General features: G+C 49.7%; 1 protein-coding gene and 1 pseudogene across 4 annotated transcripts in view; one reads left to right on the top strand and one right to left on the bottom strand.

Annotated features, from left to right (window-relative positions):
* wge (BAH domain and coiled-coil containing protein winged eye) overlaps positions 1-16,666 on the bottom strand; it is a 170,347-nt gene that overhangs the window by 33,313 nt on the left and 120,368 nt on the right. For 2 of the 4 annotated variants that reach the window (XM_084604474.1, XM_084604476.1), the window contains exons 5-10: positions 16,113-16,344; positions 6,942-7,312; positions 5,201-6,210; positions 4,577-4,826; positions 3,582-3,690; positions 1,875-1,946 (exon numbers count right to left, since the gene is read on the bottom strand). In XM_084604474.1, the coding sequence (XP_084460600.1) occupies positions 1,875-1,946; positions 3,582-3,690; positions 4,577-4,826; positions 5,201-6,210; positions 6,942-7,312; positions 16,113-16,344 (2,044 nt within the window). The remainder of the gene's footprint in view (positions 1-1,874; positions 1,947-3,581; positions 3,691-4,576; positions 4,827-5,200; positions 6,211-6,941; positions 7,313-16,112; positions 16,345-16,666) is intronic. The other 2 variants (XM_084604475.1, XM_084604477.1) reach the window with 1 other exon arrangement.
* LOC146189702 (uncharacterized) lies at positions 7,790-10,029 on the top strand (annotated as a pseudogene).

The raw sequence follows: 16,666 nt of genomic DNA, 5'->3' as shown, positions 1-16,666 counted from the left end.
TACACTGCCTGATTTGCACCTTCTGCGATGCTCACAATAGAGAGATTTGCACAGCCGCTGGCTCAGAGATGATCATCAGATAATCATCAGATATAATCTACGGCAAAAGCACCTGTCGGTGTTCTTAACGCTTATCTCGCAACCAAACTCAACTTGATTTCAGTTGGGAAGCACTTTTAGCTTTCTTTTTGTTAATCTTGGTCCATTTTAGCTGGCGCACCCTTCACATACCATGGCTAGCACAACTTTTTGACTACAGCTTTATGCGTATAAGTTTTGAAACAGCCGTCTTACATGATGGGCCAAAGCATCCAATGACAATTGTCTAAGAACTTGAGCACACTAAAGGGACATCAAAAGACAATAGCCGGAAAAGCTAGGGCAACCACCACAGCCACAGATTATTCTTGCAGAACTACAAGATTATTTTCTCATTCCGAACAGTTCATTCTGCTGGTAAGAAAACCACGAATTACAACGAAAACCTGCATATAACATGATGTCTTTTTTTCCGATTTTATCCCGTCAGATGTCCGCCTCGCATTATTTGCGGACCCGATATTTTGAACCTAAATTCGCACTTCCGGTCTCGTTATAATTCGGCACAATCAGCATCAGGCTTCCAGGGAGAGAAGGCGCTGTCAAGTGGTGGTGGGGCTACTTGTCCGTTTCAATGACATTTCACCACGCTGACATTGCAAACATGGTGCTCACGACCCAAACAACCGGAAGCAGGGCTAGCGCACCTCGTGTCATACTGGCACTGCGAAAGCAGCGTTCTACATTTTACACGGGTCTCTCTCGGACCACCCCAGCCATGCTAACCATACCCTACAACTGGATTGCAGAAGCTTGACCAGCGTTCATCACAAGAAGCTCGTCAGTACTGCAATCGACATGTTGGATACTAAACGTGCTCACAGGTGCCAAAGAAGAGTGTGTTTCCAATACTTTCTATGAAAAGATGTCTCCAGCAAGCAACTCTCGGCAGATGACACACCGGAGAGACGACGATGATCGCTAAAGCTCCAAATCTGAGAACACTTCCTGGGAGCACAAGCCACGCACTGGATACTAGATGCTAAAAGGCAACGACACGGCACATGCTAGCTGGCAACTCGTGCACCGCCGTCCCGCACCCGAGCTGAACGCGGTATACCAGTTTACAACAACCGGAGGACTGTGTGTTTTCTACGGCTGCTGGGGCGAATGTGAGCTGCTCTTCCCAGAGTGCATGAAATTCTCTGATCAAGCGCATCGGCACGAAAATGGGAGAAAACCGGCACTGGCACAAGAAGGTGCTTGGCCCTACTTGATGCCTGGTGCAGTGTGGCGGACGTGCAGGCACAAAGCGCGTTCACCTCGTGGGCCACCGCAAAATGCAGTGCAAATAAATGCGTTTGGTGAGCTTTCTTCACTCGCATTATACATGGATAAAAACTTTTTCCCCATCATTGCTATCCAGAGATTATACCTTGTACCATACACAGGTCTGTGTAATAAGCTGGAATTCTCAGTAAGTCGCCTCTTTCTTCCTAGACACTGCTGGGAATAAGACTTAAAATTTTATGACTTAGTACTGCCCTTTGATGTCCCTTTAAATCATTAGAACCTTTCAAGCGTCGTCAATGATATGTCGATTGCTTAGCAATTGCAGTGTTCAATTTGGCTTCAAAATGAACAGGACTGTTTGCCAGTTACAGCTATTTATCAAATTTTGCAAGGAAGATAGATGCAACTTCGCTCGCAAGCAAACAATGCGGAAAGCCCTTGCAGAAATGGAGAAGACACGCACGTAAAGGAAAAAAAGAAAGCTTTCCTTCTCTGTCAACATACAGAGCCATGCATTATTCTCCCTCCCCCTTCTCCTTCACCTCTCAGGAGACGCTTGCGCCTTCACTTTCCCTGTCAAGCGCACTTGCCACATTGGTCTTTCTTGGCCATGGCTGAAAGCAGTTCAAGCACAGTGAACGAATCGTGAAAAGGAATTCATGGAGGGGTACGGGGATAAGAGGAGGGGGTGGGGAGCTACCCCACACTAAGGAGTAGGACAGAGTGGATAGAAAGTGGGACGGGCACACACATGACAGATGAAAGAATGCACGAGATGTCATGAACTGTCATGCGAGGCACGACACCCTGAAGAGGACAAGAAGAGCCTGACAAGCCTTTAAAGAGACACCGAGGACAATTTTATGCTGGCCTTGGTCAACAGGATTACTACATTTAATAAAAATAAAATGACTACATTCGCTGAAAATTGGGCCTGCATGAGCTAAAAAGATGAAAAAAAATAAAAAGAAAAAGAAGGATTCGCATCGTTTTCGTAGGGTTTAATGTCCTAAAGCAACGAAGGATATGAAAGACTATGGTAGAGGGCTCCGAATAATTCTGACCACTTGGAGTTCTTGCTGACGATGCACGGGCACCATGCTTTTTGTGTCCAACAATTAAATACAGACAACACTACCCCTGGCTTTTTCAAAAGCAAGCCACGGAGAGGTCAAGAGAGTGACAGCAAGATAGCGATATCAGAATAGTTTTCGGCACACAGATACTCGAAAATAAACAACACCATCGCTTACTTCCAAGTGGTGATCACATAGTTACTCGACTCATTCATGATGCAAGCCATAAGTTTAAAAGAAGTGGCAGGGGTAAAAAAGAAATGCTTCATATCTGAAAATAAATTTCTAAAGAAAAAAAGAAGAAAGAAACAGAGCCGAAAGGATCCATGCAATCAATCTACAGATTACGGATAAAAACTGGACAGGGTTGCCCACGGTGTCTTTTTAAAGCTGACGGTCGACTGAGGTCATCATACAAGAATATCCTGTTCTCCATCAGTGGCAAGGGAGCAATGTGGGCAAGTGCACAACACAAGGTACAGCATTGGTCAAAAGTATTCAGGTCATGTGGCTCGCATTTGAGACACACTGCAGAACCTTACAAGGACATGTATGTAAATGCCAAGAGCTTATCACCCCATCGCAACTTAGGGTTTCAGAGATGCCCAAGTTCCCCACAAGGCGGCTGTAAAGCCAGCCAGGTGGCCTGAAAACTTCTGACCAAGACTGCACAGGTCTGCCATGGTGCAGCCAAATGCATCACTAAGGTCCATATGTCTTGGAGAGGCATTACAGCGGCATAACAGCGATATAGCCGGCTTCTCTAAAAGCGAGTTATTCACGCTACTCTGATCTGAAATGCCGTATTTAACCCACTATAACGTACTCCTGTCAATATGCATTTGTATATTGCCATAAAAAGAAAGAAATGAGAGCACTGTATGCAGCAGCTGGCAGTTTCTCTATTCGGTTCTCGTGCGCATGTAGCATTTTAAATGATTACAATGAATACTATCAACCAAGCCCTTTTTTGGCACTACGCATTGAACTTCAATGCTTGAATTTACCTCCTTCCATATTTACGACAGCCAAGCAGAATGATAATCTCTTCTTGTTCGCCTCGAAATCGAAAAAAAAAAAAAAGTTTATTGCCACCACTCGTACATATGTGTTAAGCATGCATGAAAAGCCAGAACCACATGTTTCACATAAGTCGTAAGATGCGGTTCTTACCACAAACGTGGTCCTCTGTCTGAACTGCCAGCAGCCAGGATGACTGTCGAACAACTGACTGCCGTGATGTGACTCTGCTCTGCAGCGCTTGCTGACAAGCTTGTTTTGCCTGAAAAAGAAAAAAAAAAAAAACCCTTTATGACCTACCTTCACTATGTGAACAAGGATGTGCTTTAGCACATGCATTGCGGTCAGTCGGTCATTACGGTGCTCGATTGCTGAACCCAAGGACGCGAGATCGAATCGTGGCCGTGGCAGCCGCTTTTCGATAGAGGCGAAAAGCAAGGTGCCCGGGTGCTGTGCGATGTCACTGAATGTTAAAGAACCCCAGATGGTCAATATTTCCGGAACTCTCCACTACAGTGTCCCTCATAGCCCTAGCCATCTTGGGAAATTAAGACCCATAAACCAAGCTGACCAAACCGGAAAAGAAGAATGCTGACGGTTACCCTTCTTGCACAACGAGACTTTCTGGAACAACAGTTTGCTGTGGGGGAAAAACGATGCAAGCATCCATTTGCTCTGCTGCTGATAGAGGACACAGCAGGTGCGCAACGTGTCAAGGCTCCCCTATATTTGAAGGGTATTGACAATTGCACTCCTGCACTCTCAGCAGTTCTGAAAAGCTGCACTAGCAGACTATACGTGGTAAGCTGACTGTGCAATAGGCTAGGCGACAACAGTGTGCAATAGGCATGTTAGCAACCTGACGGTTTCACCTTCGCGCTTTGCCCCAGGGGTCTGCTGGTGGCTGGATCAAAACTTTCCGCCACCTTAGAAGACAAAGGAACTTAAATGACATGGCAAACAGCACAAGTGCTAGTTTACACCACTGCACATAGATGGCGTTACGGATCCCACAAGTCAAAAGCTCAGTGCAGCATTACTCCCGTTTCGTCCCCTTTCTCGTTCTCACATTCCTTCAAGCCATTTAGCGGCAGAACCGCAAAGCGCGCCCTTTGACAGCCGTCACTGCAAGAAAAGCGCCGACTCACTGCAGGTGATGGTGTGGTCCTGGCGCTGCTGTGCCACAGCGATGCCCACAGGAATCGGCTGGCTCGAGGCGTTGAGGACGCTGAGCGCGGGCACCACCGACACCGTGGTGTCGCACTTCTCCTCCACCACAATCTTGCTGCCGGCAGCATCCTGAGGCCGTCGCGTTGCCACCGCCACGCATGTCGGGATCCCCGTAGTGTGCGGCCCCCCATCGGGCTTCTGGATCATCGCTTCGCACGACTTGGAAATCTGGAAGTGGTATGACGCCCCCCGTCAGCCATCTACTGGCGATGGCTAGGGTGATAAAGGGGATGGCCGAGACTGAGCACTCAGTTACCATGGCAACCTTGTAACACGCCAACAAGGCTAGCCTGAGAAAGCTAACCTAGGCCAACCTAACCTCGTTATTGAAAGCTACAGACTTCGCAACACTTCACAATAAACCACGCTGAACAAATGCAGGCTGCAAAGCAAATACTATTATACCATGGCCACAACTACTGCTTGAGCTGACACAGAAAAAAAAATTCAATTGTCCAACAAAATTGATTCAATTAAAATGCAAAGTCGATTTTGTCATCAGTGGAAAAACTCAATAATTCAATGAAATGTTATCAATCTACCTTGAGGTTGACTGGCGCTACTTCTTGCACCTTGGGTGAACCCGTACCAGAGCCCAGTGGTGCCGAGAAGACTGATGTGGTCTTGGCCGAGGCCTTGGCGACGCCCACGGCAAGCCCACTACTCTTGCCGCTGCCGCGGAGCCTCGTCTGCGAGACCACTTTCGTCTGCTGCACTGAGAGCATTACCGCATTCTTTCCCAGGGGCACTAGAGCAGGGCCCGTACGCTGCTGCGGCTGCTGCTGTTCCATGTCCATGGGTTCCCGCTTGGTGACCGCCGTGGCAAACCGGCACTCTGGCAGCACCTCTTCCTTCTCCTCCTTTGGTGACGGTAACCGCGGAACAACCGCCATTACCGGATTCACGGGCGCCACAGGTGTGAAGGAGTTCACAACGGGAGGGGTAGCGACTGTGCTGCGCACTGAGGTGATGGTGTTCATTGGCGCAATAGCAGTCACACCCGTCACATTGGTACTGATAGGTGTGACGTTGTTGACAGTTGTGACAGAGCTGATGGGCGTGACGCTACTGAGGGGCGTTACTGTACTGACGGGCGTGACGGAACTGACGGGCGTGACAGTATTGACAGGTGTGACGGTACTGACGGGGACAACAGTCTTGACAGGCGTAACAGTATTCACAGGAGTGACAACACTTACGATGGGGGCTGTGGAAGTGATGGGCACAACAGGATTGACGACAGGAGTCACAGGTGCCACGGCGGCAACGGCACGACGCTCATCGGTCGTTGAGCTGCAATCTCCCAGGTTCAGAACACCGGAGTTCTCCAAAATGGGAGATGCATGTGGTTCCAGTGTGACTTCGGGCGGGGGAGAGTTTAGGAGAGGAGAGTCGTGAGGGGGAGAGTGTGATGGTGGTGTATTTGGTGCCGGAGAGTCTGTGGTCACTTCAGGTGTTGGGGGAGCAAGGCTCACGTCAGGAGTCGATGAGCTGACAACAGGGGGCCCTGTTGGTGACAGCAGGGGTGCCGGATGCGCCGACGGCGAAGGGACTGCACATTGCAAAGCAAACGAAGGATGTTATCCAGTTGCAGCTCCTGTGGTTTGGTATGCAACAGAGTAGACTGTACCAAATTTTTTCAATGGTCGCTCAGGACCACTGCAACTTTTCGTTCCCAGAAAAAAAAGCTACGGGGATGCACTTATTAAATCTCCTTATATGCGGAAATGTGAAAGCATTGAGAGTTCCGTGCCTAGCTCCATTATGAGCTTGTTCTGCAGTCTGCCGCCTTTCTAACGTGTACAACATAACTTTCACTTTACTTTTTAACACTGTTATTTTACTTCGCGATTGTATTTGTTACTTCTTTTTGTATTATTTTTACATTTGCTCTCTGCTTTTTTTTTTTTAATTTTTTTTTTGTCAACTCTGAGCCTATTCAGTGACATACATGGTGGGCGAGCACACGGCAAGTGTGCGGTCGCCATTAACATACCCTCACCTACCAGTAGCAATAGAAAATGGCTGCCAATAGCAATAACTGTAGTCCGAGCTTTCCCGCCAAATCAGCTCTTTCCCATTAGAATGTGGTAAGCTATCGATACAGGTACAAGTTCTTTCTTTACGTTGTTGCACAGTGCCTGTAACTTTAACATCCTTTTAACCACAGTGAGGTATGGCACAACCATAACTTGACTTTTTTTTTTGGTGCATTTGCTGGCATGTTCCTAAAATCTAAAAGCAACAATGACCGGAGGGGACATAGCAGCCCTCCACACTCACCAGTTGATGTCACCTGGTCAGGCGCCATGCAACACAGAGATGTCCCCACAGCTGTAGAGGGCTCCACGGGCCCTGAACCGGTCACCACTGTCACACCCATGGTGGCGCATTCGTTGACTGTGGAATCACGCAACCATGACGCGCTAGTCCCCGTCACAGCACTGTTCTCGGGGGCAACACAGCTGCAGTGCGAGCACTTTTCCACAGCTGGCGACTTTGTTCGACCGTTCGTCACTGAAATGGAGCCCATGGACAAGTCCGTGGGGCCACTTTTGTTCGTGTTCTTCTGGGACGAAGACTTTTTCGAGCGCGACTTCTCCGAACTGCGGTCCCTTGTATGCGCATTCGGAGGCTTGGTTGAAGATCGGCCACTGTAGAAAAAAATTATACTCCCTATATTTTTCGAAATTTGCGGCTGAACAGGCTTTAGTTTTCAAACAATAAACAGAACAATGAAGGGTGAAAAAAAAAAAATGCACCTCAAAACGTAACAATGAACAGTCAGTCATAAAGGGAATTCTGTATAGGAACACTGACGAGGCCAGTAAGAAACTACCTAGGTTCCCATTTTACCGCAGAAATTGCAGACAAGAAAGATGGGTACAGTCATGTGACATGAAAAGAAATAGCTTGACGGTTTAACGCGACAGCATTGAGGGCCGCGTGTTGCACCAGCATCAGCGCTATCATGCGAAGCTCACAAGAAAACCAATAATTGTACTGCGCTGCCGCAGTACATGTCGTGCACTGTGCATTACAAAAGAAATTAGCAGAATGAGCAGGCGGTGTTAAAACCGCTGATACATCTACTCTTAAGGCAGAGATTGAGCAACACCCTATTTCTTGGCTTACGACAGCATGTTTAGAAGTATGCGAGACACAATCATCATCATCGTCAGCCTGACTTACCCACTGCAGGGCGAAGGCCTTTCCCATGCCTGAGGGGCGCTGCGAGCGCGCGAAGAGAGCAGACGCGTGTATTTCGGCTCCGCCAATTTGCGGCTGGGGCCGCGTCCCAAATCATCCTACCCCGGCAAAACTGGCATCGATCGATCCGAAAAATCAAGCGGAACAACTGGATACAAAAGTCGTCCAGGTAGGCCGATTTTTTTTTCAAATCTACGGCCATTTTTCAACTGACCACGTTGGCGCCGTCGTTAAGCCTAACGACATCGCCGACGCCTGGCCTGGCGGAATCGGCCCTCCGAGGAAAAAATGGCGACTTCAGCAGATCAAATACGCGGTTACGACCCTGAGGCAATGTTGTGGACCTCGGTACCCGCCACCGGAGATACAAATTCAACGGTTATCCCGAAAATTTGGAGTCAAGCTTTACTTCAAGCGGCTGCACGCCGCTCCCAAGACAAAGCCCAGATGGCGGCGTTCGGCGCCGCCCCGGCCGCCATTTCGTCGGTCGGAACATGAACGCTACCGCGACGCGTGCCACGGGAAGCAAGGACAAGGCGTTCTCGAAGTGGAAGCCGCGTCCAATGCCCAAACCGGCCCCCGAAGACTACATTATAGTCATAAAGCCCAGAGAAAGTGTTTCTCTTCACGAGGCGTTCACGGAAACTGGCTACGACACTGCCATTTCGGCGTACCTCGGGCTGAAACGGGCCAGCGCCGTCTCGGTTCTACCCTCATGAGAACAAAACATCATCATTGTGCATACCCCGGACATCGAGGCGGCCGACCTGCTCATCGGGGACTTCGCAGTAAACACCGAGAAGGGGTCGATCCCGCTTCGGGGTTACCTGAGACAAGACGGCGGCAACATATGCCACGGCGTGATCGTGGTCCGTAACTCGGACACCACAGAAACTCTCCAAGACCGAGTGTGCTGGCGCGCCGGCACCATCCTAGAAATCCGGAAATTCGGAACATCCAACAAGGCACGCATCACTTTCGCGGGTAAAGAGAAGCCCCGTTACGTGCACTATGACAACATGGTCGTCTCTGTGCGAAACTATTACAAAACTATTCCTGCGTGCGGCCACTGTGGGGCCGTCGGGCATCGCACGGATGCATGTCCAAACTTGCAGTCTGACACCTGTGGACTCTGCGGATTCCAAGCTCTGCTAGTGGAGGGGGTGCGGGCTCCTCACAACTGTGTTCCGCGGTGTTCTGTGTGCGGTGGCTCCCATGTCACCAACTCTCTCGACTGTGCGGCAAAATTCCGCACACCCAAGATAAAAAAGAAAAATATGGCGCCCAAGAAGAAACGCCGCCATGTTGGGCCTCCCGGCGATCAGCCTCGCCAGGAAATCACCAACATCGAGAACCCACCTACAGGAGGTGCTGAAAAACGACCATCGAAGGTGTCGCCACCCCACGGTGGACTGGCGAAACAAACGACGGAAACGCGCGGTGATACCAGGGCCTGGGTCAACGCAGTCAAAAACGGACACCAGGTGAGCGGTTCGGGTGGGGCTGCTTCTCTCTCCCCCCTTTCCACTCCCTTCCCAAGGGCGCGTAGCGCCGAACAAGATCAAATAGCAGCACTCAGGGCCCAAAACGAGATGCTGCTTAAGAAAATTAACGAATTGGAATCCAAAATTAACCAGTCTTCTCCGCCCTCGCCTCCCGCGGCTGAGGTAATGGTGAGTGAGCTCGTGGTGCTAAAGGCGGTAACAAGCTTGGAGGCAGCATTCGAGGCCCGATTCGGGGCCACGGAGGCACGATTCATTGCCATAGAAAATCAAATTTCAATGATGGTCAACGCCATCTCCAAATTACAAGAGACAATCCCCGCGATGATTGCCAAACAAATTGCGCATTCCTTACGCTCCTCGCGCAGGCCCGGCGGTCCGTTACCCGGCCGTCCTAACAAAACTTCTAGACGCACCCCTGAGGTAGACGATGACGACAACTGCTCGCTCTCCGGTATGGAGGATGCCCCCCTACCGGCGAGTGTTGGCTCCGGAGCAGTGTCAATACAACGCCTCCTCAGCCTAAATGACCATGGCGAGCAGCCCTAAGATCAGGCGCTCCCCAAGAACCAATTCGGCCACCCCCGTCCAAATTGTCCAATGGAACTGTCGGGGCTTCCATTCCTGCGCAAAGAGGGCGGATCTCCGACTTTACCTTTCAACTTCGACTCTCTTCCCGCGGTGGTTGCCCTCCAGGAGCCAGGGAGTGGCGTCACCCTCACAAATTACATCACCTTTCAGCAGGACCCCTCTTCCTGCGTCTGCGTGCATAAAAATTATACGGCTACTCTAGTTGACTTAGAACTTGACACTGAATATTCCTACGTGATGGTGACACTTCTTCCGCTCAAGAAACAAGATGCGCCACTCCACGTACTCAACATCTACTGCTCCCCGAGACTCATAGCCGCGCTCTAAAGGCTGCGGGCAGGGACTCCTTGGTGATTGTGGGTGATTTCAACGCCCACAGTACACTCTGGGGATACGTGTGTGAAGAGAAGCGGGGACGCAAGCTAGCGGAACTCACGTCCACGCTGGGCTTGACTCTTCACACTGACCCTGCATATCCAACGCGGATGGGTAATTCAGTGACCCGGGATACATGCCCGGATCTCACCTTTACCAAAAACATTGTACACGCAGAATGGATCAACACCGAGGAAACCCTCGGTAGTGACCACTGCCTTATCAATACCACTGTAAGAACTAAACCATTGGCAAGACCCCACGCACAAGCCCGGCTACCCGACTGGAATAAGTTTCGGCAAAGCTACACCAATTCGGCCTCTATCCACGAACAAGGATACCACGCGTGGGCACAAGGATTGGTTACACATCTTCGTTCGGTGGAAACACAAATTCAGCCCTCGGAGGCCACTCCAGATGTGGACAACCACCTTCTGCACCTTTGGGAAGCGCGGCACAGCCTCATCCGCAGATGGCGCTGCCAAAAACATAACAGAAAGCTCAAAATTCGTATCGCCGAGCTCACTCAGCGAGCGGCAGAGTACGCGGCCCAACTCGCCGACTCAAACTGGGTAGACCGCTGCAACATGGCGGCCAGACAAATGTCGAGCCGGAGCACGTGGCGCCTTTTCCGTGCCCTAATTGACCCGACTCAAACCCGCGCCGAGACACAAAAACATCTCCAACGAGCTATTCATAGCTTCGATGGAAATACATCAAAATTAGCATGCAAACTGCGCGACCAGTATCTTTGCACTAAGCAGGACCCCGGAGGACCCGCATACTCGTATGCAGGTTCAGAGAACGCAGATCTGGATCAACCGTTCCAGTTGCATGATCTGAAGGCGGCCCTGGCTAAAATGAAACGAGGAACAGCACCGGGCCGGGACAAGATAACTATGAAACTGCTTGCCAATCTTCCCGACCCCGCCTACGAAACCCTCCTCGCTTTCATCAACTCGATCTGGCTTGGTGAGGCACCTCTACCAATTGAATGGAAGACCGCCCTGGTAACTTTCATTCCGAAAGCCGGCAAAGCCATAAACACAGACAACCTCCGCCCCATCTTCCTCATGTCTTGTGCGGGAAAGCTGATGGAGACCATGGTGCGGGACAGGCTGTCTGGGTTTCTGGAAAATAAAAATACATTCGCAGACACCATGTTCGGTTTCCGCCCGCAAAGGTCCGCTCAGGATGTTCTGCTTCAACTCGACCGAGAAATTCTCAACCCTGTCGAATATCCCTTCAACGATAAGGCAGTACTCGCCCTTGACTTGAAGGGGGCTTTCGACAATGTCACACACGAAATCATACTGCAACATCTCTCCCAGACGAACTGTGGACATAACACATTTCAGTACATCAAGCAATTTCTCTCAGATCGGCAATCTTTCATCCGAATACAAGACGAAGAACACGGCCCATATAAACTGGGAACGAGAGGCACCCCACAGGGCGCGGTCCTCTCGCCATTACTTTTCAATCTGGCCATGATGAAACTCCCGGCTCAGTTGGCGACGGTCGAAGGCATCCAGCACGCGCTGTACGCCGACGACATAACCATCTGGGCCAAACACGGATAGGTTGGAGACATTGAGGCCAACCTGCAGCAAGCGGCGCAGATCGTAGACGCTTACGCCCGCCGCTGCGGCCTTCAATGCTCACCGTCCAAATCTGAATTTGTGCACATTCGCCCGTCGCCTAAGTGCACCACAAAAATGGAACTATCCCTGGCCAGCGGTCCAATACCCGAACACGATGAGATTAGAGTACTTGGTCTCCTTACCCACAAACATCGACGGGCTGATACAACACTAGCAAAACTGCGCAAGGTGGGGGACCAGGTGGGCTGGATGGTGCGTCGGGTTTCCAACAAACGTGGGGGGTTACGGTGCACAGACGCTTTGCGGCTGGCGCATGCATTCGTGACCAGTCGAGTACTCTACTCGACTCCTTACCTCCACCTGCGCAGATTTGATGAGAACGCTCTCGAAGTGATTCTCAGAAAGATGTACAAGCGTGCCCTCGATCTCCCGATCAACACATCCAACCAGCGGCTTATGGGTCTGGGGATGATAAACACATTCGCGGAGCTCCGAGAGGCGCACTTGACTAATCAATACACAAGACTTTCAAAAACGCCGTCGGGACGCCGCCTATTAGCCCGACTACACATCCACCACCCAACATTTACGGAAGAGCGCGTACGCATTCCTGAAATCTGGAGATACGCCCTGCACGTATGCCCTCTTCCGGCCAACATGACACGTGACGACCACAGTGGCAGGCGCCTTGCGCGGGCGAAGGCACTGGCCCGTCACTATGGGAACAAACACGGAATTTTCTACGTGGACGCCTCCGGCCCTCACCATGGGGGGTGGTACACAGCCGCAGTCGTCCATCAAAAAATCACGGTGAATGGCCTAACGTTCCGAGCTCAAGACATAACACATGCGGAGGAAGTTGCCATCGCGTTAGCCGCCGCAGACAAGGACTCACGAGTCATCATCACCGACTCGAGAGGGGCCTGCAGAAATATTAAACAGGGGTACATTCCTCTCTTTGCGCACCGCATCCTTCAAAACAGTGACTACCTCGGGGCCCCCGCGTCTCGAACGATTGTATGGGCTCCAGCTCACATGGGCCTCGAAGGCAATGAAACGGCCGACGCCGCCGCCCGCGCGCTCACTCTCCGGGCAACGCCTTCAGACCCTTATGATACGGATCTCGAACCCAATCCGGCTTTCACTTTTCGAGAAATTATTGAATTATTTCAATTCGGCCATGCAATTTATCCTAAGCCTTGTAAGGGTGTTACAAAGGTGGAGGAACGCACACTCCTCCGCCTTTACACCAAAACGCTGCTGTGCCTGGCAGTTTTGAAACACTTTGATCCTGCCTGTACCGGAAAGTGCCCGCACTGTGCGGAGAAGTCTTCGGACATCTTCCATATGATGTGGGCATGTCAGTCAACCCTGAACCTCACCCCCAAACCCAACCCCACCCGGGAGGACTGGGAGGCAGCCCTGCTCGGCTGCTCCGATCTGGCAAGCCAGAAGGCCCTGGTTCACCGAGCCCGAGCCGCAGCGGTCGCCAATGGGCTCCTGTAATGAGGAGCCCACCTAGTGTTTGCGTGAGGTTGCTCCGGCTACCTCAAGCTTCCTCCGAATAAAGGTTTTACACACACACACACCCATATTCCTCCAATTAACCCGGTCATGTGCTATACTCGTGAACAAGTTTTTGTGGCTATGAAGCCAAGGCTACGGGGGCAGAGCTTTCATCATGGTGTTACTACACCATGTAGTTCTGGCATACCTGGCTTCAGGTGCAATTTCGGTTTCAGTTCCGCCTTCACTTAAAATAATGGCTTCGGAGCCTCCAACGACGTATAAATGTCCTTCTTTACATGTGAACGTATATTCGCGGTTAATGAATATCACGCGCTACGTACGTTGCCGAAACAAGCGCAGTGCAAATGCGCACAGAAACCGACGGATAGACGTAGCAACAGCAGCCGATGTACGCTTCGGGAAATTCCAGACAGATGGCGCAGCCATCCCGTTTGCATGGTGTCATGTACTGATTTTAAAATGCACTACACCAATGTTTTACTGGCCTATATTAGAGTACAATATTGATTTAATCACAAAATAGTCACTTTTGTAATGATATAATTATTTAGGGCCCAATTTACGTAATTTATCAAAGGACTATATACTGCTGCACAGTGAACTGATGCATTTTGGCACTGTAGCTTTGGCTGCGTAGACGCAAAAACCTGTCCGGGAGTATAGCTGCATCCACTTGACCCCTGAAAACTTCTTAACCTCGTCCTCCCACCTAACTTTCTGCCTCCCCCTGCTACGCTTTCCTTCCCTTGGAATCCAGTTTGCTACCCTGAGCGACCACTGGTTACCCTCCCTTCGCACTACATGTCCTGCCCATGCCCATTTCTTCTTCTTATTTCCACTAGAACGTCAGTAACTTGAGTCATTTCTCTGACCCACTCTGTACACTTTCTATTTCTTAATGTTACCCCTACCATTTTTCGTTCCATAGACCTCTGCCTTGTCTTCAGCTTGAGTAGAACCCTCTTCATTAGCCTCTACGTTTCAGCCCCACAGGTGAGTACAGGTAAGGTGCGACTGTTGTATACTTTCCTCTTGAGCGATACCGATAAGCTGCCGGTAATGCACTTCATCCCAACCTTATTCTCCTTGTTATTTCCATTTCACTGTTCGGATCTGCAGTTAATACCTGTCCTAAGTAGATATATTCGCCTACTACTTCCAGTGCTTCACTAACTAATGTAAGCTGCTGTTCCTTCCCGAAGCTGTTGACTGTTACCTTAGTCTTCTGCATATTGATTTTCAGGCCTACCTTTACACTTTTCCTGTCTAGGTCATCAATAATTCCTTATGTTCATCCGCCAAGTTACTTAGCAAGGCAATGTTATCAGCAAATCACAGATTACCGAGGTATTCTCCATCTGTCCTTATCCCTAACTGCTCCCATTCCAAGTCTCTGAATACTTCTAGAAAGCTGTGAATATTACTGTGGAGATGTGTATCCTTGCCTAACACCTTTCGTTATAGAAATTTTGTTACTTTCTTTATGAAACTATGGTTGCTGTGCAGCCACTATATATATATATCTTCCAGCGCTTTCATGTACGGCCTGTCTACACCCCGATTTCGCAATGCCTGCATGACCGCCGAGGTATCTACGAGGTGAGACACAATAGAGGTACAAATTAAGGGATCAATGATTGAGCGCGCAGCAAAGAGCTTGTAGGCGAATGAGGATTCGCAAGGGTACTGACATTGTCACGCGATACCCTTAACTATTTGAGTGCTTGTGCCATACGAGTACTGTGACCGAATTCTGCCTCGCTGGAGTTCTTGGCATATGTGTACTGCGCCGAGCGTGCGTTTGAAACTTCATGCCCTTCCGAAGAGACGCATTCACTTGCGGAAGATGTTGCCATTCTCTAGAACTTACAAGTATCTTGTGGAGCAAAATATTATTGATCATAACCGTCGTGTTGTGCGCTGTTTGCAGCGGCGCACCCTAGCGATTTCGGTTTCTCCCGCATGATCGTAACAGACACGTGAAATTTGATCTCTATCTTTGTTGGGACGCTAGCGGAGGCCCGTGAAAACTAGGATTTGCAAGGAGTGCTGAAAAATTGTTTACGCTACCATCTCGAAGCAAAAAAAGAGAACTGTGACCTTCGGAGCTATGTGTGGCTTGCGGCGACTCGCCCTTGCCGTTTCGTTTCGCAACGGAAACGCGAAAGTTAATCTCTATCTTTGTTGGGATGTTAATGGAGGTTCGTGAAGGCTTACTTTTATCTTTGTTAATGCGCCCTCAGCTTATCGACACTCACGGGGTGTCATTGCTCTCTCATTCAGTTTCGTTCATGACATGAATGCAATACTCTCCCTACTTATTTTCCACCTATTTATCTAGACTTTCACAATTTTGTTTAAAATTAGCCACAAAACCATTTGACACTGGTGGTAAATTTCTTAAATAGTCGACACTCAAAGGGTTAAAGACAGAGCTCATTTCTCCCCATTTCCAAAAATAAAAAAAAGTCCTTGTTAAAAAACTTCGCAGCCTATGGATCATGATGGCTGGAAAGACGGGAAATCTTGTTGCGAGCTTTTCATAAGCATCAGCAGGTGCACCATGACACCTGATGAGGCATCATTTGTACACCCATCAAGGTGCATCAACTCCTTACAGCTGTCATTAAATGTTGACTCACCTTTGCGGGGAGGAGCTCAGTGGAGAAACGGTGGTAAGAAGACTGTCGGCATGACTCCGTGCAATCGGAGTTGGCATTTCTTCGACAACTACTTTGCCCGGGTGGCTCAGGTCGGTTCCGGACGAGGAACTGGACGTGGGCGGTGAGAGCAGCGAAGAGCTTGCCAGGGGCGACAACGCCGAAGCGTAGTGCGAAAGTGGCGAGCCCAAGCTTGGCGAGAGGAAGCCACCATCTGAATAATAAGGTGCGTTAAGGAATGTTTAACGCAGCTGTAGGAAATCTGATTAGCTAACGCTACACGATTACATGAGGTGCTTAAGGTGAAACAATCAACTGCACCAAATGTACCGAATAACCACCAAACATGTTCTAACAAATTAAAAAAATGCCTTGTTAGGATTGTCCCTACATTTTGCCCTCCACGAGTAACTCGAAGTGCCACTCCTATCCTTTTTTGTTCACGATTTGCACGTGTCACTGTTCCTCCATTTTTGTTGTCTTGATGCTCACATTTTATGCGCTTGATTGAGCTACTTGCTACACACATTTCATGA

Source organism: Amblyomma maculatum, chromosome 5 (genome assembly GCF_055883805.1).
Source record: "Amblyomma maculatum isolate TAMU_Amacu chromosome 5, ASM5588380v1, whole genome shotgun sequence".
Classification (NCBI taxonomy): Eukaryota; Metazoa; Arthropoda; class Arachnida; order Ixodida; family Ixodidae; genus Amblyomma; species Amblyomma maculatum.
This window is presented reverse-complemented; position numbering and strand designations above follow the sequence as displayed.